The 26,132-nt window shown below is 44.4% G+C and overlaps 1 protein-coding gene across 1 annotated transcript in view; it reads left to right on the forward strand.

Moving 5' to 3' along the window:
- Positions 1-26,132, forward strand: part of LOC139367968 (protocadherin-15-like) — a 205,477-nt gene that overhangs the window by 51,305 nt on the left and 128,040 nt on the right. The window contains exons 8-11 of the mRNA XM_071106395.1: positions 1,152-1,322; positions 10,746-10,854; positions 13,271-13,383; positions 21,274-21,480. Coding sequence (XP_070962496.1) covers positions 1,152-1,322; positions 10,746-10,854; positions 13,271-13,383; positions 21,274-21,480 — 600 coding nt within the window. The remainder of the gene's footprint in view (positions 1-1,151; positions 1,323-10,745; positions 10,855-13,270; positions 13,384-21,273; positions 21,481-26,132) is intronic.

Here is a 26,132-nt window from a genome sequence, read left to right on the forward strand (position 1 = left end):
AAAATTTGGTGGAGGAGGAATTATGGTCTGGAGCTGTTTTTCATGGTTCAGGCTAGGCCCCTTAGTTCCAGTGAATGGGAATCTTAACGCTACAGCATACGATGACATTCTAGACGATTCTGTGCTTCCAACTTTGTGACAACAGTTTGTGGAAGGCCCTTTCCTGTTTCAGCATGACAATGCCTCCGTGCGCAAAGCAATGTTCCAACACCTGGTGGAAAACCTTCCCAGAAGAGTGGAGGCTGTTATAGCAGCAAAGGGGGGGACCATCTCCATATTAAGGATTTTGATTTTGGAATGAAATGTTCGACGAGCAGGTGCCCACATACTTTTGGTCATGTGGTGTATATTGCAACCTGTGGCTGCAAATATTGAGGTGGCTTATTCTACACTGTAAATACTTAACTTGTTTTTACAGTAACTTTACAGTAACTTAATGGCAGCCATTAAGGTACCGTATGTTACCGTAAATTCAAAATGAACTATGGTTTAACAGTACATTACTGTAAATCAATTAGTCTGTCTGGGGAAACCGATGGTCCAACGAAACACTGGAGCACTTTCCTGAGTACAGTTCTGTACAATATGGTTTTTAAATATGGTAGGCTATAACACTACGAAAACCTTGAAGGAAATCGTTGTACCACTTTGTAAATGCAAAAATACCTTTTTGTTGTGTTCCATTATCGTTGCATGACCTTTTGAAATATAATAAGAAAACAAAATCTGTTGAAAAAAGTTAATTTAATACTAATTTGACATTTCCAAATTTGACATTTCCAAGTCAAGAATGGTAAGTACAGATAGGAATAATGTATTATATGATGTCAAGGTCTTCATCTAGAATGGAACAAACACCAAAAACCTAATTCATTTCATTTTACCAAAATGTTTTACAATGCCTTTTGATATTGGAACACTTGAATGAACAGATACCTGATGTGGCATATAGGTTTTGCTGTTTTCAATGCAAGTGCTTTCCAGCCTCAGATTAATACAATACAGAATGTTTTAGGTAACGTGAATGTTTTTGAAAAGACAGAAAGGAAGTTGCACTTAAGATAGAATAGCTCTAGAAGACGGGTAGACGTTCAAAAATGTACTTCAAATCCTCAGCTTGCCACATCCACCCCTGTCATCTCCCCCTGTAGGATCGCGCCCCGTACCCCAACGAACGGCGCACTGCCACCACCACCCTGACTGTAGACGTGCTGGACGGGGATGACCTGGGGCCTATGTTCCTGCCCTGCTCTCTGGTCGACAACACACGTGACTGCAGCCCCCTCACCTACCGGGTCCACATCCTGGAGCTCACTGACCCAGTAAGTGTTACTGCACACCAGCACCGGCTCCAGAGCTCTGAGCTTCAGACCCCCTGCTGAGAAGAAGCCTTTTACATGTTGCTCCGTTCAAACAGGGCTGCTTGACAAGCAGCACACTACTCCCAGTGCTAGGGAGAGAGGTGGCTGAGACACAGCTTCTCTGGCCTCTGTTTTGCATATCAGTGTAAGGGTTCTCGTCCTCCTCTTCTGAGGAGGAGTAGCGAGAAGGATCGGAGGACCAATGCGCAGCGTGGTAAGTGTCCATAATGTTTTTTAATAAAGGCAATAGAACACTTGAACGAAACAACAAACGATGCCGTGAATATACAAAACCGAAAACAGTACCGTGTGGACCAAACACTCACACGGAAAACAAACACCCACAACCCAAAAGTGAAACCCAGGCTACCTAAGTATGATTCTCAATCAGAGACAACAATTGACAGCTGCCTCTGATTGAGAACCATACTAGGCCGAACTCAAAAACCAACATAGAAAAACAAACATAGACTGCCCACCCAACTCACGCCCTGGCCATACTAAAACAAAGATATAATAACAGAAGGTCAGAACGTGACAATCAGCCTCAGGAGTCATCTTCGGCATATTAGTACTAAACACAAGACTGGTTCAGTGTGATTTCTTTGTGTTTAAGATCATTTCAAAGATTTTGGCTTTAAGTACAAAGGGCTATTAGATTTATGCTAAGGATAGGTTTATGCTATTTATGGGTAGTTATATATTACATTTATTGGTCATGCATAACCAGAATGAAGATGAAAATTCACATAAACTTCAGAGACGTGTGCTGTTTATTTTTGTTGTGACACATGGACAAAGAAACGAGACGAGATGGAATGAGACAAAAATGTCCCTTCCGACTCTCCTCCCACAGGGGCTTCCCCAACCCAGAGTTAGATTAGTGTTCACTGGCCTCCCGAGTGGCACAGTGGTCTAAGACACTGCATCGCAGTGCTAGCTGTGCCAATAGAGATTCTGGGTTTGAGTCCAGGCTCTGTCGCAGCCGGCTGCGACCGGAGACCCATGGGGCGGCACACAACTGGTCCAGCGTTGTCCGGCAGGGATGTCCTTGTCCCATCGCGCATTAGCAACTCCTGTGGTGGGCCTGGCGCAGTTCACACTGACACGGTCGCCAGGTGTCTGGTGTTTCCTGTGACACATTGGTGCTCCTGGCTTCCGTGTTAAGTGGGCATTGTGTCAAGAATCAGTGCGGCTTGGTTGGGTCGTGTTTCGGAGGACACATGGCTCTCGACTTTCACCTGTCCCGAGTCCGTACGGGAGTTGCAGCGATGAGACAAGACTGTAACTACCAAATGAACACCACGAAATTGGGGAGAAAAAGGGAAAACATTTAAAGTACTAAACAAAATGTTTACATGAAAAAAGAAGCAGTGCGGCTTGGTTGGATCGTGTTTCGGAGAACACACGGCTCTCGACCTTCGCCTTGGAGGAAGCATGTTGAACTGTCGAAAGTGTGAGAGGATGTGTATCAGAGGAGGCTGGTTGGAGGGGCTATAGGAGGACAGGCTTATTGTAATGGATGGAATGTTTCATTAATTCCACTCCAGCCATTACAATGAGCCCATCCTCTTCTACCTCCTCCCACCAGCCTCCTCTGATGCGTGTGAAAGTAATTTAGACTAGATTAGAATTAGACTCCCAATAGCGGGACACGTGTTTTGTCATGTAGAATGACAATCAGAATTGATACCTCCTTGTCAGTTCCATTGGTTTTTGTTCACTGATCTAGGCAGGACCCTGTTTACAGTTTCTCTTGATCAGAGTCTAACACAAGCAAATGGCAGAGTCAGGGAAGCATGGAAATGCTAGAATTACAAGACAGATTATTGACAGGTAATTAGTTTTACACGTTGGACTCTCGTACCTTGAGTGGAAGCACCGGTTTATTTAAATTGTTACTAATCCAAATGTAAAGTGGATACTCACGGTCAGGGAACTTAGGAACCCCGCAGACACAAGGAAAATAACATTTTCCAGGCGACCACATTTCATTGTCTTGGCGCTTAAGTTCTAGAAATCTAGAAAAGGATGGTTATTATCACTCCTTGAATGCACCTGACGATTGAATCCCAGACTCCACAAAAACAAGATCTTGAGTAGCCCAGCTATTGGCTAACTCTATTGTAGATCTATTCCAACGTATTGTTACATTGAGAGGCTGCCTGGATATTTCATTTCTCAACGTAGACTTTGATCTGAAGCTATTCTTGTGATTATTGTGATTTTGCTATTCATTGTAAATGTTTGTAGGTCCTATGTAGCCAAATTGTATCTATGATCGTATGCTATCATTCATGCTAGCCAGTGCCTCGCCTAAACAGGTGTTCTACTCCGCTAGCCAGCGCCTCACCTAAACAGGTGTTCTACTCCGCTAGCCAACACCTCTACTCCGCTAGCCAGCGCCTCTCCTAAACAGGTGTTCTACTCTGCTAGCCAGCGCCTCACCTAACACGTGTTCTACTCTGTTAGACAGCGCCTCTCCTAAACAGATGTTCTACTCTGCTAGCCAGCGCCTCACCTAAACAGGTGTTCTACTCTGCTAGCCAGCGCCTCGCCTAAAAAGGTGTTCTACTCCGCTAGCCAGCGCCTCGCCTAAACAGGTGTTCTACTCCGCTAGCCAGCGCCTCGCCTAAACAGGTGTTCTACTCTGTTAGACAGCGCCTCACCTAAACAGGTGTTCTACTCCGCTAGCCAGCGCCTCACCTAAACAGGTGTTCTACTCTGTTAGACAGCGCCTCACCTAAACAGGTGTTCTACTCTGTTAGACAGCGCCTCGCATAAACAGGTGTTCTACTCTGTTAGACAGCGCCTCACCTAAACACGTGTTCTACTCTGTTAGAAAGCACCTCGCCTAAACAGGTGTTCTACTCCACTAGCCCGTGTCTCGCCTAAACACGTGTTCTACTCTGTTAGACAGCGCCTCACCTAAACAGGTGTTCTACTCTTTTAGACAGCGCCTCGCCTAAACAGGTGTTCTACTCTGTTAGACAGCGCCTCACCTAAACACGTGTTCTACTCTGTTAGACAGCGCCTCGCCTAAACAGGTGTTCTACTCTGTTAGACAGCGCCTCGCCTAAACAGGTGTTCTACTCTGCTAGCCATCGCCTCGCCTAAACAGGTGTTCTACTCTGTTTGAAAGCGCCTTGCCTAAACAGGTGTTCTACTCCACTAGCCTGTGTCTCGCCTAAACACGTGTTCTACTCCGCTAGCCAGCGCCTTGCCTAAACAGGTGTTCTACTCTGCTAGCCATCGCCTCACCTAAACAGGTGTTCTACTCCGCTAGCCATCGCCTCTCCTAAACAGGTGTTCTACTCTGTTAGACAGCGCCTCGCCTAAACAGGTGTTCTACTCTGTTAGACAGTGCCTCACCTAAACAGGTGTTCTACTCTGCTAGCCAGCACCTCTCCTAAACAGGTGTTCTACTCTGCTAGCCAGCGCCTCACCTAAACAAGTGTTCTACTCCGCTAGCCAACGCCTCACCTAAACAGGTGTTCTACTCTGCTAGCCAGCACCTCACCTAAACAGGTGTTCTACTCCGCTAGCCAACGCCTCTCCTAAACAGGTGTTCTACTCTGCTAGCCAACGCCTCTCCTAAACAGGTGTTCTACTCCGCTAGCCAACGCCACTCCTAAACAGGTGTTCTACTCCACTAGCCCGTGTCTCGCCTAAACACGTGTTCGACTCCGCTAGCCAGCGCCTCACCTAAACAGGTGTTCTACTCCACTAGCCCGTGTCTCGCCTAAACACGTGTTCTACTCTGTTAGACAGCGCCTCGCCTAAACAGGTGTTCTACTCTGCTAGCCATCGCCTCACCTAAACAGGTGTTCTACTCCACTAGCCCGTGTCTCGCCTAAACACGTGTTCTACTCTGTTAGACAGCGCCTCGCCTAAACAGGTGTTCTACTCTGTTAGACAGCGCCTCGCCTAAACAGGTGTTCTACTCTGCTAGCCATCTCCTCGCCTAAACAGGTGTTCTACTCTGTTAGAAAGCGCCTCGCCTAAACAGGTGTTCTACTCCACTAGCCTGTGTCTCGCCTAAACACGTGTTCTACTCCGCTAGCCAGCGCCTTGCCTAAACAGGTGTTCTACTCTGCTAGCCATCGCCTCACCTAAACAGGTGTTCTACTCCGCTAGCCATCGCCTCTCCTAAACATGTGTTCTACTCTGTTAGACAGCGCCTCGCCTAAACAGGTGTTCTACTCTGTTAGACAGTGCCTCGCCTAAACACGTGTTCTACTCTGTTAGACAGCGCCTCGCCTAAACAGGTGTTCTACTCTGCTAGCCAGCGCCTCACCTAAACAGGTGTTCTACTCTGCTAGCCAGCACCTCTCCTAAACAGGTGTTCTACTCTGCTAGCCAGCGCCTCACCTAAACAAGTGTTCTACTCCGCTAGCCAACGCCTCACCTAAACAGGTGTTCTACTCTGCTAGCCAGCACCTCACCTAAACAGGTGTTCTACTCCGCTAGCCAACGCCTCTCCTAAACAGGTGTTCTACTCTGCTAGCCAACGCCTCTCCTAAACAGGTGTTCTACTCCGCTAGCCAACGCCACTCCTAAACAGGTGTTCTACTCCGCTAGCCAACGCCTCACTTAAACAGGTGTTCTACTCCGCTAGCCAACACCTCTACTCCGCTAGCCAGCGCCTCACCTAAACAGGTGTTCTACTCCGCTAGCCAGCGCCTCTCCTAAACAGGTGTTCTACTCCGCTAGCCAACACCTCTACTCCGCTAGCCAGCGCCTCACCTAAACAGGTGTTCTATTCCGCTAGCCAGCGCCTCTCCTAAACAGGTGTTCTACTCCGCTAGCCAACGCCTCACCTAAACAGGTGTTCTACTCTGCTAGCCAGCACCTCACCTAAACAGGTGTTCTACTCCGCTAGCCAACACCTTTACTCCGCTAGCCAGCGCCTCTCCTAAACAGGTGTTCTACTCCGCTAGCCAGCGCCTTTCCTAAACAGGTGTTCTACTCCGCTAGCCAACACCTCTACTCCGCTAGCCAGCGCCTCTCCTAAACAGGTGTTCTACTCCGCTAGCCAACACCTCTACTCCGCTAGCCAGCGCCTCTCCTAAACAGGTGTTCTACTCCGCTAGCCAACACCTCTACTCCGCTAGCCAGCGCCTCACCTAAACAGGTGTTCTACTCCGCTAGCCAGCACCTCACCTAAACAGGTGTTCTACTCCGCTAGCCAGTGCCTCGCCTAAACATGTGTGCGTTTCTTTCGCCTCCAGATCTATTCCATTGACATGATCAAGCAGCGTTTCTGCTGAAAAGTAATAAATGTCATTTTTTGATGACGTTCCACTACATCCTAAGAGAGAGTTACAGAAGGTCAAACTGTGTCCGTGAGAAGGCAGTGGTGCACTAGAGCCATACCAAACACGGAGGACTAAAACGACATTTGCTTACATTGAGAACCTTCCACACTCCGCAGCCAAGTGACAGAACAAAGGAACAGGAGCCTTAAGTCAAGTTTACACCACTGGTTTGGGTGGCTGGTTCCTGTACTTAATGCGAACGCTAGAACGCACTCAAGGACACCTTTTACGAGTGCTGTGACAGGCGGCATTATGTGATTCTGATTATGTATGCCGTGGCGAAGCCAGCATAACCTCTTATCAGGTCTTCAAAACACCCCCACCTCCTCCTGTCATCCCCATCAATCCCATCACTCAGGGGGCTAGTTCAGTTTCACATGTGTAATGATGTACTGTTATATTCCTCTTGTCTCTCTCAGACATCCTCCCTGTCAGGCAGCTCTCCCCGTTATCTCTTTAATGCGCCTCTCATATCTCCTCCGCCGGTGCTCAACGAAACATTTAAATCATGCTTCAACTTATTTATTGAGGCTCAGTACCGCTCAGGTACCTCGCAGCGTATAAAAAGAGTGCTACCTGTGAAACGAAGCTTGTGATTAGAGGGGAGGAGGAGAGGGGTACAGCAGGTCATAGGTCAGATCCCAAAAACTCCTCTTGGTCACGATGTTATCTCAGTGGGTCTCCTTTCACGGCACACTTGGTTTGAAAGACAATATCTCAGGTCAGGATCCAGGAAATAGTGAGACGTTCTAGGGAACAGGAGCCAGGAGCAAGGAGAATGTTCTTGGGGAGAGTGGAGGTGTATTCCCCAAGACAAACTGATCCCTCCTGGCAGCCTCTTTATATCCTTCCATAGCAAAGAGCTAGAGAGCTTCTCCGGAGCAGGAATAACATAAAAGGTCATCCCAAACAAGGCTGAAGTGGGGCTCCAATGCTTTTTCCTCTGTCAATTCTACTATTTTGCTCCCCACCCCCCCATACGCAGCAGTACTCTGGACGTCCTCTGTGGCTATTGTTAATATAATCTAACATACCATCAGAGCTGAGATATCAGATTGAAAATACATCACTGAGAGAACAGTAGGTAGGCAACTGCTAGTGACTGTTGACAATTAACACAGGAGGCTTTGAAAGTATTGTACCCCAGTGTTGAGTGGAGCATAATTGCTTTGTTGGTGACGGGTGTGTATAAAATTCAATGGAGAGTGTAATACATTAATTCACTGGATAATTCGTTTGCTGGCTGAAATTTAAAGTTGGAATAAGATATAGCTAATAATGAAAATGTGAACAGACAAGTCATTCCAAATCGAAGACGAGTAATTGGCCGTTTTGAAAACAGGTGCTGATCATATCATATGCAAAACCGTCAAATTATACCTGATGGAGAGTCTTTTAATTGAAGTTTCTTGTCAGTGTTCACTATATATCATAGAGGAATCTGGAGATGCTCAGCATTCATTTGGAAGGTTGGGTTCATCTGAGTAGACTAGTGTGGAGTAAAGCAGTCCATTGACTTGTCTTCCTGTGGGTTAGTGAAAATAGAGGAGGGGCCAAAGGGCTGCCGTTTACTCGTTACACCATCACAGATCACACCCCACCAGAGAATCCATCCTCGTTAATTACAGTAATAAAATCCTCCCGTGCTTCAACCGGTCCCGCAAGAGACGATCTTCCTCCAGTTCAGCCGTTAAAACGCCCAGCCGACGCTCAGTCAACCATTGATTATGGGCCACGGATGTGGAACGGAGCGGAGGACCCTGGCTGGTCTGCCCGAGAAGGAGTAGTTATGGTTTCATCCAGATCAAAGGAAATACATTCATTTGGCATCATGCCTAGTTGTGTATTTCAGTCACATGAAATATTCATCTGTATCAGTCAGTCTGAGTAGTATTATTTGTAAAGAAAAGGCAAAATCTGGACTTTAAATACAGGCTTCTAAATAATTGAATGTATCACTAAAAATCTATATTCCCTTGCCTTGAATGAGGCGGATTCATTCTGCAAATCAACTTAACACAGACACGTATTGTGATGAATCATCATCATCATCATCATCACGCTATTTCATATAAATGCATTTCCATGTAATCTGGACACCAGTCTTGTCTGCTGCAGTTCCTCAGGAGATAAGGGCTGACTGAGGGAGTATCATCAGAGCTAATCTGTCCACCGAGGACAGGGCCCCGAAGAGTCATTAGATTTACTGCAGTCATACTGGGGCCATTGTAGTTGCAGTGGCTGAGGATTACAATGGGCCCCACGGAGATAAATCTTTGCCAAATTGTGCTCATGATCTATGATGAGGGAGATGTACAGAGCAGAGAGGAGTGGATGGGTGGCAGGTAGCCTAGTGGTTAAGAGCTTTGGGCCAGTACCTGAAAGGTTGCTGGTTTGACTTGGTGAAAAATCTGCCGATGTGCCCTTGAGCAAGGCACTTAAGCCTAAATGCTCCTGTAAGTCACCCTGGATAACAGTGTCTGATAAAATGTAGGCAAAAATGCCTCCATTTTTTTTGCCTCCACTTAACAACTACTCATAGGGCTGTGTGAAGTATGATGATCAAGTAACATGGGGAGGAATGACAGGAGGAAAAGCCTTTTGTTTCATTCAGAGCTTGATTCCAGGTGGCTTTATTACGGTTCTGACTAATGTCTGACCTCCTTGTAGTCTCTGTACTCTGCAAGGTAAACAAACCGAGATATCTGTAATTTATTCCACGCAAACAGCGTCCGTCTTTGCAGCACCTCAGCTCCTCGAGCTTGTCATCAATGTCTGTCACAAATTGTCATTTCCTGCCAACCAGCCCCCGGAGCATATGGTCCTACCGATGTGTGTGTGTTTGTGTGTGTGTTTACAGCAGCTGCTCGAGACTTCTTCCTGGCACACAGAGATCACAATTATGCTGTGGGGTCCCTGTAGGGGTCATGACACACACACACACACACACACACACACACACACACACACACACACACACACACACACACACACACACACACACACACACACACACACACACACACACACACACAGAGAGAAAGACAAGATTCCCAGAGCCTTATTTCAGAGTCAACCAGGCAGCTAACACTGGTTGAAACTCATCTTCACTTTTAGCAGTGTCACTTGGTTTCTCTGAGGAGAGTTGAGTTCGAAATGAGCTGCTTATTTACTGGGACTGAGACGGGGGCCCGCCTGTTGTTTGTAATTCTGCACATCTTTACTCCTCCCCCAAGGCTGGGGCAACTTGGAATGGAGAACCAGTTACTCACTTTCTGTTCTCTCTCTGTCTTTCTGGAGTCTCTCACTTTCACAAACTCTTTCTCTCTCTTGCAAACTTTATTTTTCAGTCTCTCTCTCCCCCACCGTCTCATTCCCTCTTTTCCTGTCTCTCTTTTCCTTCCCTTTTCTCTCTTTTTCTCCCTCTTTCTCTCTCTATCTCTCGTTTTCCCTCCCTCTGTTCCTCTCCCTCTTTTTCACTCTTTTCTCGCTCTCTTTTCCTCTCTCTCTCTCTCGTTTTCCCTCCCTCTGTTCCTCTCCCTCTTTTTCACTCTTTTCTCTCTCTCTTTTCCTCTCTTTCTCTCTCTTTCTCGCTCTCCATTCCTCTCTCTCCCACGCTCTCTCTTGTGCTTTCCACCTCTTAAATGACATAAAGAGGTGTTGTACGGGGGGGAACAACACAAATGTCTGCAGTTCATTGGTCTTTGTGACAGACGCTGTGATAAAGAGGTCCACAAAGAGGTCACACAGTTTATTCACTGTTTTAAGAATACGCCTTTTACTGCAAAGCAAGTCAGCAGAATCTACATGACTTGTGCTTTGCCCATAATGTTTAAGTTAGAGGTACAACTGAAACACTGCAATTATTTTGCTTTTGCTGCTGTGAAATGCCAAGATAACTAATTGAGGAAGATTGTGTCCAACGCCATACATGAATTCTTCATCATTTATTTTCATCCTTTTAGCACAGCAAGAATGAAAGCTCCCGTATCCCACACTGTAGAAATGGCTCATTTTTTTTAGTATTGACAGCCAGATAGAACTAACCATTACTCTTTCATTTCAGAGCAAAGTGAACCCTGTCAACGTGACTCCCGTCATTCAGGCCGTGGACCAGGACAGGAACATCCAGCCTCCGTCACAGAGGCCAGGCATCCTCTACTCCATCCTCATTGGTAGGTCCCTGTTAACACGGCTGTCATCTACAGTGCATTCGGAATGTATCTACACACAGTAACACATAATGACAAAGCGAAAACAGGTTTTTATAAATGTTTGCACATTTATAAAACAGAAATACCTTATTTGCATAAGTATTCAGACCTTTTGCTATGAGACTCACACATGAAAACAGGTGTATCCTGTTTTCATTGACCATCCTTGAGATGTTTACACAACTGTGGTAAACGCAATTCATTGGACATGATTTGGAAAGGCACACACCTGTCTATATAAGGTCCCACAGTTGACCGTGCATGTCAGAGCAAAAACCAAGACATGAGGTCAAAGGAATTGTCCATAGAGTGCCGAGACAGGATTGTGTCGAGGCACAGATCTGGGGAAGGGTACCAAAACAAATCTGCAGCATTGAAGGTCTCCAAGAACACATTGGCCTCCATCATTCTTAAATGGAAGAAGTTTGGAACACTTCCTAGAGCTGCACTCCACCAATCAGGCCTTTATGATAGAGTGGCCAGATGGTAAAAGGTAAAAGGCACATGACAGCTTGAAGTTTGCACCTAAAGGACCTTTGGCCTTAATGCCAAGCGTCACGCCTGGAGCAAACCTGGCACCATCCCTACGGTGAAGCATGGTGGTGGCAGCATCATGCTGTGGGGATGTTTTTCAGCAGCAGGGACTGGGAGACTAGTCAGGATTGAAGGAAAGATGGACGGAACAAAATACAGAGAGATCCTTGATGAAAGACCTGCTCCAGAGCGCTCAGGACCTCAGACTGGGGTGAAGGTTCACCTTCCAACAGGACAACGACCCTGAGCACACAGCCAAGACAATGCAGGAATGGCTTCGGGACAAGTCTCTGAATGTCCTTGAGTGGCCCAGCCAGAGCCCGGACTTGAACCTGATCGAATATCTTTGGAGAGACCTGAAAATAGCTGTGTAGCGCCATACCCCAAAAGAGTTGTCTGTATTCGTTGCCAAAGGTGCTTCAACAAAGTACTGACTAAAGGGTCTAAAAATACTTATGTAAATGTGATACTTATGTTTTCTTTTTTATAAATTTGCTAAAATTTCTAAAACCTGTTTACTTTTTGTTTTTATGTAGTATTGTGTATAGATTGAGGGCAAAAAAACAATTTAATACATTTTAGAATAAGGCAATAACGTAAAAAAAAATCAAGGGTTCAAGGGTTCTGAATACTTTCCAAATGCACTGCTATATACAGTCACCACTGTACCACACATTGCAGAGGGAATAGCTACAGTATCTCCCGGGGCTTCAGAGGGGATAGCTAGCTCCCGGGCCTTCAGAGGGGATAGCTAGCTCCCGGGCCTTCCGAGGGGATAGCTAGCTCCCGGGCCTTCCGAGGGGATAGCTAGCTCCCGGGCCTTCAGAGGGGATAGCTATCTCCCGGGCCTTCAGAGGGGATAGCTATCTCCCGGGCCTTCAGAGGGGATAGCTAGCTCCCGGGCCTTCAGAGGGGATAGCTAGCTACCGGGCCTTCAGAGGGGATAGCTAGCTCCCAGGCCATCAGAGGGGATAGCTAGCTCGCAGACCTGCAGAGGGGATAGCTAGCTCCCAGGCCATCAGAGAGGAGATAGCTAGCTCCCAGGACTTCAGAGGGGATAGCTAGCTCGCGGACCTGCAGAGGGGATAGCTAGCTCCCAGGCCATCAGAGGGGATAGCTAGCTCCCAGGCCATCAGAGAGGAGATAGCTAGCTCCCAGGCCTTCAGAGGGGATAGCTAGCTCGCGGACCTGCAGAGGGGATAGCTATCTCCCAGGCCTGGCCATGCAGAGGGGTGGTGGTTGTGGGGACTCAGCTCAGGCAGCAATAGCCAAAAGGCTGGTGGTGGGAAGGGAGGGAGGATGCACTGGAGAGATGAGTGGGAGGCGGGGTAGGATGAGATGCATTTCTGCCGGCGGCGAAGGGGAGTGGAGGGCCACCTGTGGTGAGCTGAGATGAGCAACGCAGGGCTATTGCAGGGCTGGAGCAGGCAGCAGCACAGCTGTAGTCCCTGCAGGGAATCATGCTGATGTGGAATGCTCCCCTCCTCGCTCCCCGGCTCTCTGGGAGGCCAATAAAGAGATGTCTGGGCGAGAGAGAGAGAGAGACCTGTCGGTCAGAGACAGCGATGGATCCGTCTGTCTGGAAGCAGTTCAAACCCTTCAATCCCTCCGCCTTCTTTACCCCGATCATTTGAAAGCAACCTGGTATTCTCTGACATACACTGACAATAAGCTTTTAATACTTTTCATTATAATTACAGTCATGTATACGTGTAATGACAGGTGCAGTAAAATGTATTAAAAGTAACGATATATAGAAGACCTACAGTATTTTCCTAAAGACTCCATCTTCTCCCCTGACTTTCAGAGTGACGGTTGCTTATTTCCCTGTCTCCCGTCTTAGGCAAGCCTGAGACGTACGTCGACTTCTTCTCCCTGAACAGAACCACCGCCGAGCTGCAGCTCCTCAAACCGCTCCTCAGGGACCTGTACAATAGATTTGACTTGGTAATCAAGGTAATCAGAATAAAGCTCTGTAGCCCAGGATGCTCTCTTCATGACAGGATCATGGTCTTTTATTCTTATTAAGAGGGGAATGATCCGGTAAATCACACCTGGAAAGAGGCAGAGGCTGGGGATGCACTGGCTGTAGGTGTAGGTGTAGGTGTAGGTGTGTGTGTGTGTGTGTGTGTGTGTGTGTGTGTGTGTGTGTGTGTGTGTGTGTGTGTGTGTGTGTGTGTGTGTGTGTGTGTGTGTGTGTTAAACCCCATCAGAATGAGTCAGGTATCTCACACACCATCGCCCAGGAGGCTTGTTGCTTTAAACTCCAGAGGGCGATGATCCGTTAAGTCTCTGCACGCTACAAGGATCCTCCCACTCAGAGGGGAATATGAACATGAGCTTCTGGAGATAGAGCTCCTTTATCAGGCCAGGGGAAACTCCTGTACTACAGAGGGCTCAAAGTCAGGAGCAAAGAGCCCAGTGCTGTGTGTTAAATTACATTTTTTTGTGATTGCTTAGGCATCAACTTTGAAACTATAGACAATTGTTTTGCAAAACTCTACACACCAACCACAAAACCTTACTCCAAACCAGCACAACATTATACATCTCTTGCAAAAGCAAACAATTCTTGCAAAACTCTTCAAACTCTTTTTTTTTTTCATGTGGTTTTGTGTCTACAGTACACACAAACCATCATTTGAATGAGCACACGAAGCACCAACTAGGCACTGATGGTGTAAATGGAAAACACTTGTGGCCTTTTCTTTTTCTGTTTGCAGGGAAAAGCAGTTTGCAATAAAGTTTTGTCATACATGTATTAAACACACATACAGTCGTGGCCAAAAGTTTTGAGAATGACACAAATATTAATTTCCACCAAGTTTGCTGCTTCAGTGTCTTTAGATATTTTTGTCAGATGTTACTATGGAATACTGAAGTATAATTACAAGCATTTCAGAAGTGTCAAAGGCTTTTATTGACAATTACATGAAGTTGATGCAGACTAAATATTTGCAGTGTTGACCCTTATTTTTCAAGACCTCTGCAATCCGCCCTGGCATGCTGTCAATTAACTTCTGGGCCACATCCTGACTGATGGCAGCCCATTCTTGCATAATCAATGCTTGGAGTTTGTCAGAATTTGCGGCTTTTTGTTTGTCCACCTGCATCTTGAGGATTGACCACAAGTTCTCAATGGGATTAAGGTCTGGGGAGTTTCCTGGCCATTGACCCAAAATATCAATGTTTGTTCCCCGAGCCACTTAGTTATCACTTTTGCCTTATGGCAAGGTGCTCCATCATGCTGGAAAAGGCATTGTTCGTCACCAAACTGTACCTGGTTGGTTGGGAGAAGTTGCTCTCGGGAGGATGTGTTTGGTACCATTCTTTATTCACAGCTCTGTTCTTAGGCAATATTGTGAGTGAGCACACTCACTTGGCTGAGAAGCAACCCCACACATGAATGGTCTCAGGATGCTTTACAGTTGGTATGATACAGGAATGATGGTAGCGCTCACCTTGTCTTCTCCGGACAAGCTTTTTTCCGGATGCCCCAAACAATCGGAAAGGGGATTCATCAGAGAAAATGACTTTACCCCAGTCCTCAGCAGTCCAATCCCTGTATGTTTTGCAGAATATCAGTCTATCCCTGATGTTTTTCCTGGAGAGAAGTAGCTTCTTTGCTGCCCTTCTTGACACCAGGCCATCCATCCTCTCCTTGAAGTTCTTGATGATCCGATAAATGGTTGATCTAGGTGCAATCTTACTGGTAGCAATATCCTTGCCTGTGAAGCCCTTTTTGTGCAAAGCAATGATGACTGCACGTGTTTCCTTGCAGGTAACCATGGTTGACCGAGGAAGAACAATGATTCCAAGCACCACCCTCCTTTTGAAGCTTCCAGTCTGTTATTTGAACTCAATCAGCATTACCGAGTGATCTCTAGCCTTGTCCTCGTCAACACTCACACCTGTGTTAACGAGAGAATCACTGACATGATGTCAGCTGGTCCTTTTGTGGCAGGGCTTTAATGCAGTGGAAATGTTTTTTGGGGGATTCAGTTCATTTGCATGGCAAAGAGGGACTTTTTAATTGCAATTCATCTGATCACTCTTCATAATATTCTGGAGTATATGCAAAATGCCATCATACAAACTGAGGCAGCAGCCTTTGTGAAAATTCATATTTGTGTCATTCTCTAAACCTTTGGCCACGACTGTACACACAGGTATGCAAATGTGCAAAGGTTTCCGAACATAACACACTATCAATACAAATGGTCATTAGGGATTAGTCTGTTATGGAGGGTGTCAAGAAATGTGATCATGTGTGCAGTGTTGTATGGGCCTAGGATTGCATGATGGTGAAGGACGCCTTTTTGACTAATAGCCGCACACATTGTATTGTTGCCACCACATTGTCCCGAGACGTTGATGAAGGCACGGTGTCCGATGATATTTCTGCCGCAGCCCCTTGTTTTTGCAAGGTTGAAACCTGCCTCGTCTACATACATTAGCTCATGATACACTGCATCTGCTTCTAGCTCCATGACTCTCTGAAAGAGTCAAGACAAGACAATGTAGCACAGTATGAAAAGACAGGGATCAGTCAATATGATGTAGCACCATACACTTCCAGATCCAGTACCAATGATAGGATAGTATAGCTCACCTGCACATATTCATATCTCACTTGTTTTACACGGTCTGTTAATTTCGAAAGGGACTCTGTATAGCTGCTTCATCCTAAATCTATTGTGTTTCAGTAGACGAGACAGTGCAGAGAGACTCACTCTGTTTCAGTAGACGAGACAGTGCAGAGAGACTCACTCTGTTGACGTTTTGGAATATGGTGTTATCTCATTATGTGGTCCTGCAGTTCTCGGAGTCTGATGCAGTTATTTGCAATGACCATATTTACAATGTGGGTCTCCTGCTCTGGGGTGAACAGTCGACCTCTTCCACCAGATAGTTGTTTTTGCAGTTCTGTAAAACCATTTGAATGGTTTTAGTGATAGATCCTTCTCATTATGTAAGTACAGTACATATTACTGTACCAGTAAGACTACAGCCCTTACAGTTACTTACCGGTTCTCATTTCGAAATATCCAGATGATACCTGTAACAGTTTAGCAGCTCAGATTTGGTTGAACTCGTTGCCCAGCCTCCCTCATGCTCATCCCATGGTTGACAACATGGTCAACCACAGTCGCTCTGATTTCATCAGTTATTGTGTTCCTGATTCCCTGTGCACCAACAGCCAGTATACAAAAGGGTTCTCCAGCTGTCCCCATAAGAATCCCTTTTGGTTCCAGATAGAACCTTTTTTGATTTCAGGTACAACCATCTGCAGAAAGGGTTCTACTTGAAACCAAAAGGGTTCTTCCTGGAACCCAACAAGGGTTCTTCAAATGGTTCTCCTATGGGGACAGCCGAAGTACCCTTTTAGGTTCTTGATAACACCTTTTTATCTAAGACCAGCAATGTGCTTGGGTGATGTTTTCCTTCAGGATTCAGAGTGCCCTCCTCCTCTCTCTTTCCCCTTCAGCTTTCGTCTTTCCATTCCTCCCTTCTCCCTCCCTCCATCCTTCCCTCTCCCTCCATCCCTCTAGTCTGAGAGTGGGAGAGATCAGCACAGCAGTAAACCCATTTACCAGTCTGCCCTGTCCTCTGTCAGTTATAGAGTTCTAATCCTTTGCCTCTTTTTTTACAAGGCAAAAAAACCAAAACAATTATCTTTCCATAAGCATCTGTTGGTGTTGGAAAGTTTATTCGAGGCTTCATTGAGTTGGAACTTGCCAGGCTGCGAATAAATCAGATACTGCCCTGCGGCTGCGTTTAAATATAGACACACAGTATGAATAAATCAGATACTGCCCTGCAGCTGCGTTAAATATAGACACACAGTATGAATAAATCAGATACTGCCCTGCGGCTGCGTTAAATATAGACACACAGTATGAATAAATCAGATACTGCCCTGCGGCTGCGTTTAAATATAGACACACAGTATGAATAAATCAGATACTGCCCTGCGGCTGCGTTAAATATAGACACACAGTATGAATAAATCAGATACTGCCCTGCAGCTGCGTTAAATATAGACACACAGTATGAATAAATCAGATACTGCCCTGCAGCTGCGTTAAATATAGACACACAGTATGAATAAATCAGATACTGCCCTGCGGCTGCGTTTAAATATAGACACACAGTATGAATAAATCAGATACTGCCCTGCAGCTGCGTTAAATATAGACACACAGTATGAATAAATCAGATACTGCCCTGCAGCTGCCTTTAAATATAGACACACAGTATGAACAAATCAGATACTGCCCTGCGGCTGCGTTTAAATATAGACACACAGTATGAATAAATCAGATACTGCCCTGCGTTAAATATAGACACACAGTATGAATAAATCAGATACTGCCCTGCGTCTGCGTTAAATATAGACACACAGTTTGAATAAATCAGATACTGCCCTGCGTCTGAATAAAGCAGATACTGCCCTGCGGCTGCGTTAAATATAGACACACAGTATGACAGAGAAGCATCTGAGAGGAATAGACTAGAATGGAGGGGAGGGTGCAGCTGGGTGTCTGGTGGACAGAGACATATACGTTCCTGATGACTATCATATTTGAACTGGATTTGACTGATACCTTTATGTGATTGACTATCGGAGTGGTTTGAGAGATGTTGATGACATACTTGTTCATCACCCTTAATTGAGTACATGGAGTCGGTCATCCAATGCTTTCTACCACCAGTGGAATTGAATGGAGCTGCAGAGTATGCATTTGGTTATGGACCACTTCTAAGATTTAATAGTTTCAGTAACTGCTTGTTTAAATTCTGTTTGTTTAAATTTGGTTCTCATTCTGTTTGATATGATCGCTGCTCGCGGGTGTCAGTTATAGAATCTGATCTTAGTTGGGGGGGGGGGGGGGAGGAATCGACTTAATATTCCCCCACCAGGGAGGTGTGAAGTGCTTTTGACACAAGACATTGCTATTCATATATACACAGTTACAAACTGTTCTAGCCAGTAATGGAGACCATGCTGTCACTCACTTAACACTTTGGCTTCCATGTTGAGTTCTCACAAGACATGGCCTCAGAGGCGAGGATGGTGTTTGATGCAGTAACCTTGAGATTTATATTGAAAATATAACTGAAAATAATATTTAGTATTCCACAGAAACACAAGTGTTTTGGTTGATTGTGCGTGGGGCATATTATTCAAAACGGACTGCAAAATGATACAGTTGCAGTGCCTCCATAAAGTGGTCACAACAACCCCGGACTTTTTCCGTATTTTGTTGTGTTACAAAGTGGGATTAAAATGGATTTAATTGTCATTGTTAGTCAACGATCTAAATAAAATACCCTGTAATGTCAAAGTAGAAGAAGCATTCTAAAATGTTTTAAAGATTCCTGAAAAATAAAACCCTAATATATATTCATCAGATAAGTATTCAACCCCCTGAGTCAATACGTGTTAGAATCACCTTTGGCTGTGATTACAACTGTGAGTCTTTCTGGAAATTTCTATTTCTCTAAGAGCTTTCCAAACTTGGATTGTGCAACATTACTCTTTAAGAAAATCCTTCAAATTGGTTGTTGATCATTGATCGACAACTATTTCAGGTCTTTCCATAGGAACATGCACTGTCTTCTTGGGAAGCAACTCCAGTGTAGATTTGGCCTTGTGTTTTAGGTTATTGTCCATCTGAAAGGTGAATTCATCTCCCAGTGTCTGGTGGAAAGCAGACTGAGCCAGGTTTTCCTCTAGGATTTTGATTAGCGCCATTCCATTATTATTTTTATATTGAAAAACTTCCAATTCCTTAATTTTTTACAAGCATACCCATAACATGATGCAGTCACCACTTTGCTTGAAAATATGGAGAGTGGTACTCAGTAATGTGTTTTATTGGATTTGCCCTAAACATAACACTGTATTCAGGACAGAAAGTGAATTGCTTTGCCACATTTTTTGCAGTATTACGTTAGTGCCTGTTGGAAACAGGATGCATGTTTTGAGATATATATGCTTCCTCATTTTCACTCCGTCATTCAGGTTAGTATTGTGAAGTAACTACAATGTTGTTGATCCATCCTCAGTTATCTTCTATCACAGCGATTAAACTCTGTAACTGTTTTAAAATCACCATTAGCCTCATGGTGAAATCCCTGAGTGGATTCCTTCCTCTCTGGCAACTGAGTTAGGAAGGATGCCTGTATCTTTGTAGTGACTGGGTGTATTGATACACCATCTGAAGTGTAATTAATCATTTAACCTTGCTCAAAATTATATGCAATGTCTGCTTTTTAAAAATGTGTACCCATCTACCAATTGGTGTCCTTCTTCGTGAGGCATATGAAAACCTCCCTGGTCTTTGTGGTTGACTGAGGGACCTTATAGATGATTGTATGTGTGGGGTGCAGAGGTAGTCATCCAAAACTCATGTTAAACACTATTATTGCACACACAGTCCATGCAACTTATTATGTGACTTGTTAAGCACATTTTTACTCCTGAACTTATTTAAGCTTCCCATAACAAAGGGGTTTAATTATTTTTGACTCAAGACACGTTCTGACCAAAGTTCTGTTATTTATCTTTGTTTTAGTATGGTCAGGGCGTGAGTTGGGTGGGCAGTCTATGTTTGTTTTTCTATGTTGGTTTGAGTTCGGCCTAGTATGGTTCTCAATCAGAGGTAGGTGTCAATTCTTGTCCCTGATTGAGAATCATACTTAGGTAGCCTGGGTTTCAGTTTTGGGTTGTGGGTGTTTGTCTTCCGTGTCAGTCGCCACACGGGACTGTTTCGGTCATTTCACGTTTATTGTTTTGTATTTCGTAGTGTTCAGTTTATGGACAATTAGAGTTAAGTGCCTTGCTCGAGGGCACAGCAACATATTTTTCACCTTGTCGGGCTCCGGTATTCGAACCAGCAGCCTTCGAACCAAACCTCGAGACTACCTGCCACCCGCTATATAAATCACTTTTATCTCAGTCGAAAACATAAAGTTACTATTGTCAGAATGTCAGATTTAATGTCAGATTGTTGTTACACAAAGCTTACCCTGCACATACATATCAAAGTGCAATTAGAAGGCATATTGTTCACTCATTGAAATGATATAATATTCTAATATAATTGTGAGTGACATAGCCCCACGGTAACGCTAGACACTTTGATGCATGGGATTATGAGCATTTCTTTATTTTTGTGTATTTTGTCTGGTAGACCAGTCAGTGAATGGAACGGAAGACAGTTGATTTTGTGGAGCCTCTGAATACAGACAATCATGGAGGTGGAGGGATATTGGCAACACCTTTTGAAGGCTAGGCCTTTTATGGGACATTCAGCTGGTTGATGAAGACATTCATTTCATCACCAGTCAGTGTTTTTTTTATCTAAGAGCTGCAGAAGTCACCCCTCTCCCTCTTTTGTTGTCATGATCAATAATTGCAAGGCGGTTTCATTACTCTATTGACACAACTGTACTGATTGACTGTAGATTGGATCAAAATTACTGATGGAGAGAATAAAACAAACGGGCCTCTACAATGAATGAGTCTCCAGTCTATTTCCATGTTTGTTAGAAAGGAATATAATTACAAAGCAATAAACATCACCCTTTGGTATTCTCAAATGTCATTCCAATTGGTTCATTTCTGTATCCTTGTTGGATTCAATCACGTTATCATTAGAAAGTTCAGTCCATGAACCAAGCTTGTGCAAAACCTCAGTGCTGAGGTTCTCGGTCATGTTAATTAGGGGGTAAATGTTTTTGAAAAAAAGTGAATCTGGGATAGTTTTGTGTCCAATAAGAACACAAAAAAGTCTACACTGTGCCTTAATGAACGTCACCCTGTTCTATATTTTCCAGGCAGAGCAGGACAACGGCCACCCCCTGCCTGCATTTGCTAACCTCCACATCGAGGTTCTGGATGAGAACAACCAGTCACCATTCTTCCTGGAGGCCACATACCAGGGCTTCATCACTGAGTCAGCACCAGTGGGTACCACAGTGTTCACCGACGCCAGCCTCACCACCCCTCTGGGGATCAATGTTCTGGACAACGACATTGAGGAGGTAAGACCTCATAGCTGACCAGTCTCTTCATCAATTCATTCATTTGTTTATTCATTCATTCACCTGTTCTTTCTTTCATTCATTCCTTCACTTGTTCATTCATTCGTTAATTTATACACAATGTTTCTATGGAAGACTGCTATAGATGTTGATGAGAGCGTTTGTGATCATGTTGAGGTCGAGAGCAGATGTTTTTACAGTGCATACTGTAGATTCAAGTGTTTGTCTAGTCATCAAATCAAATGTATTTATATAGCCCTTCTTACTTCAGCTGATATCTCAAAGTGCTATACAGAAACCCAGCCTAAAACCCCAAACAACAAGCAATGCAGGTGTAGAAGCACCGTGGCTAGGAAAAACTCCCTAGAAAGAAACCTAGAGAGGAACCAGGCTATGAGGGGTGGCCAGTCCTCTTCTGGCTGTGCCGGGTGGAGATTATAACAGAACATGGCCAAGATGTTCAAATGTTCATAAATGACCAGCATGTTCAAATAATAATAATCACAGTAGTTGTCAAGGGTGCAAAAGGTCACCACCTCAGGAGTAAATGTCAGTTGGCTTTTCATAGCCGATCATTGAGAGTATCTCTACCGCTCCTGCTGTCTCTAGAGAGTTGAAAACAGCAGGTCTGGTACAGGTAGCACGTCCGGTGAACAGGTCAGGGTTCCATAGCCGCAGGCAGAAGAGTTTAAACTGGAGCAGCAGCACAGCCAGGTGGACTGGGGACAGCAAGGAGTCATCATGCCAGGTAGTCCTGAGGCATGGTCCTGGGGCTCAGGTCCTCCGAGAGAGAGAAAGAGAGAATTAGAGTGCGCATACTTAAATTCACACAGGACACCGGATAAGACAGGAGAAGTACTCCAGATATAACAGACTGACACTAGCCCCTCGACACATAAACTACTGCAGCATAAATACTGGAGGATGAGACAGGAAGGGTCAGGGGACACTGTGGCCCCATCCGATGATACCCCCAGACAGGGCCAAACAGGCAGGATATAACCCCTAGTCTAGATACAGTTCCATGACCGAAGTATGTCAGCTGCAAATAAGGTGTTTGCTCTTTCAAGATGATACTATAGGAATTAATCAGCATAGAAACATACATGTATTTTTAGTTGTGAAGCCATTTTATCACCATCTCTCAGTTGAGAAGGTTGTTCAATCACATCATTTGTTTTGTTCTATTTTTTTTTAGCTCATCCCTGGTGATCAGCCTGTAGATTTTAGCTGATGCAATTGCTCTGCATGATTACTAGTGTGACGTTCTCTTTCTCTGTTTTTCTACTGATCCGCCTCTTTTTAAACTATCCAATTCTCATGTTTGCATGGTTTCTGCTTCACTCGTTTTTTTTTATTGATTGTTGTTTCCATTTTTTGCCAGCTTGGTTATTAGTTTTTGAAGTGATCTGTTTTTCTCTAACATGAGAAGCTTGTAGTAATGTAGGAAAAGGTTCCCCACAGTACATGGATGTGTTTATTACATTGTAGAGCTGGGCAATATGGACAGAAATCCATATTGTGATAAATTGCATGACTTGATGCGATAATGATGAATAGAACATTAATGTGCACCAGTTTTGTTATGATCCTTTAAACTACTACTTATATTCATCAATTGTCCCATTTAACAATCACCTATATATGCAAACCTATTTCATTTCAAATTGCTGCCGCGGCAACAGCTACTCTTCCTGGGGTCCGGCAAAATTAAGGCAATTCTTTGAAACATTACAATACATTCATAACAGATTTCACAACGCACTAAGTGTGTGCCCTCAGGCCCTTACTCCACTACAACATATACAAAATCCATGTGTACGTGTGAGTATAGTGCGTATGTTATCATGTGTGTGTATGCATGTGTCATGTGCCTATGTTTGTGTTGTTTCACAGTCCCTGCTTTTCCATAAGGTGTATTTTTATCTGTTTTTTAAATCTAATTCTACTGCTTGCATCAGTTACCTGATGTAGAATAGAGTTCCATGTAGTCATGGCTGCCAATAATGAACGATATCAGCAAAATGCCTGCAATAAGTGGTCGGTATGGTCAGTGTCGATAATGTTCGGTTTATCGTCCCAGCTCTAGTACATTGATAACACAGAGAATTGAGGGTAGCTCTGTTGTATAGTTGTTATTAGTGCAATATATACTGTATGTACACTACCAGTCATATGTTTGGACACACCTACTCATGTGTTTTTCTTTATTTTATTATTGTCTACATTGTAGAATAATAGTGAAGACATCACAACTATGAAATAACACACATGGAATCATGTAGTAACCAGAAAAGTGTTAAACAAATCAAAATACATTTTAGATTTTAGATTGTTCAAAGTAGCCACCCTTTGCCTTGATGACAGCTTTGCACACTCTTGGCATTCTCTCAACCAGCTTAATGAGGTAGTCACCTGGAATGCATTGTTAATAAAAGTTAATTTGTTGAATTTCTTCTTAATGCGTTTGAGCCAATCAGTAGTGTTGTGACAAGGTAGGGGTTGGTATACAGAAGGTAGGCCTATATGGTAAAATACCAAGTCTATATTATGACAAGAACAGCTCAAATAAGCAAAGAGAAACAACAGTCCATAATTACTTTCAGACATGAAGGTCAGTCAATCCAGAAAATGTCAAGAACTTTGAAAGTTTCTTCAAGTGCAGTCGCAAAAACCATCAAATGCTATGATGAAACAGGCTCTCATGAGGAACGCCACAGGAAAGGAAGACCCAAAGACCCTCTGCTGCAGAAGATAAGTTCATTAGAGTTAACTGCACCTCAGATTGCAGCCCAAATAAATGCTTCACAGAGGTCAAGTAACACACATCTCAACATCCACTGTTCAGAGGAGACTGCGTGAATCAGGTCTTCATGGTCGAATTGCTGCAAAGAAACCACTACTAGAGGACACCAATAAGAAAAAAATACTTGTTTGGGCCAAGAAACACGAGCAATGGACATTACACCGGAGGGAATCTGTCCTTTGGTCTGATGAGTTCAAATTTGAGATTTTTGGTTCCAACCGCGGTGTCTTTGTGTGACGCAGAGTAGGTGAACGGATGATCTCCGCATGTGTGTTTCCCACCGTGAAGCATGGAGGAGGAGGTGTGATGATGTGGGGGTGCTTTACTGGTGACACTGTCTGATTTATTTATAATTCAAGGCACACTTGAACAGCATGGCTATCACAGATTCTGCAGCCATCCCGTCTGGTTTGCGCTTAGTGGGACTACTATTTGTTTTTCAACAGGACAATAACCCAACACACCTCCAGGCTGTGTAAGGGCTATTTGACCAAAAAGGAGAGGGATGTGAAGCATCTGATTACCTGGCCTCCACAGTCACCCGACCTCAACCCATTTGAGATGGTTTGGGATGAGTTGGACTGCAGAGTGAAGGAAAAGCAGCCAACAAGTGCTCTGCATATGTGGGAACTCCTTCAAGACTGTTGGAAAAGCATTCCAGGGGAAGCTGGTTGAGAGAATGCCAAGAGTGTGCAAAGTTGTCATCAAGGCAAAGGCTGGCTACTTTGAAGAATCCAACATATATTTGTTTAACACTTTTTTGGTTACTACATGATTCCCATATGTGTTATTTCATAGTTTTGATGTCTTCATTCTACAATGTAGAAACCCTTGAATGAGTAGGTGTGCCACACTTTTGACTGGTACTGTATATACTCCAGATTTATGGCTCTGGTTGTGAGCATTCTGGGTTTAGTGGTCCCCACAATCATTGGAGTTGTTTCTCACATGCCCATCTGGAGCAGGCCCGTGTGACTTGGATTATTTTGGGGAAACCCCATGCTGATGGAAGCTGTGTCATCTCCCACTGAGAGGGGGCTCTGTACTAACACAGAGCCGTGTGTTAAGTGTCTGGGGTGATTATTATTCAATCCACTTTTATTTGCAGCAGTTTGATTTATTTATGTCTCGCTCTGTCCGGCGTAACTTCGATATCCACTGAAAGCAGCGTCAACAATATCCACAGTGCTGAGGAATGCATATTAGTAATGAAGGCAGTCAAGTCTGTCTGTCACCAGTCTGGTATTAAAAGGACTGGCTGCTTCTCAAATGGCAAGCTATTCACAGTACAGTGAACTACTTTTGACCAGGGACTATAGGGATTCCCATTGGGCTCTGGGTAAATGTAGTGCACAATATATAGTGCTATTTCAGACATATACATTGTGTTATTGCAGGGGTGGGCGGAGGATGAGGCTGAACTCTTCATTTCTAGTCTGTGTTCGTACATGTACTGTGTTGCTCTGTGTGTGAAGAACACAACCGCCGACACAAGGACTACAAAGCCCTGCAGAACTTCAAGTGGATTAGGTAGAGATATGGGGTTTTACATTGTGAAACGCATTTAGATTGGCTCAACAGTCTCCTCAACACAGCTATACAGATGCTGCGGACAGATGGCGCGTTGAACACAAAACAATCCTTAGTATAGGTTGTTACCGCAAATAATATAAAAATATCAACATCAGTGCCATGGCAACACTATGCTATGTAGATAGAGCTGCATAACCATTGTAGATTTACAGTGTCACTCAACACAACCACGGGCAAACAGTTGATTCATATTTCATGTACTTATTTGATAGTCAAGAGTATTTTTTTCCAATGGTTGTGTGTGTTTATCATG

Source organism: Oncorhynchus clarkii, chromosome 16 (assembly GCF_045791955.1).
Source record: "Oncorhynchus clarkii lewisi isolate Uvic-CL-2024 chromosome 16, UVic_Ocla_1.0, whole genome shotgun sequence".
NCBI classification, from domain to species: Eukaryota; Metazoa; Chordata; class Actinopteri; order Salmoniformes; family Salmonidae; genus Oncorhynchus; species Oncorhynchus clarkii.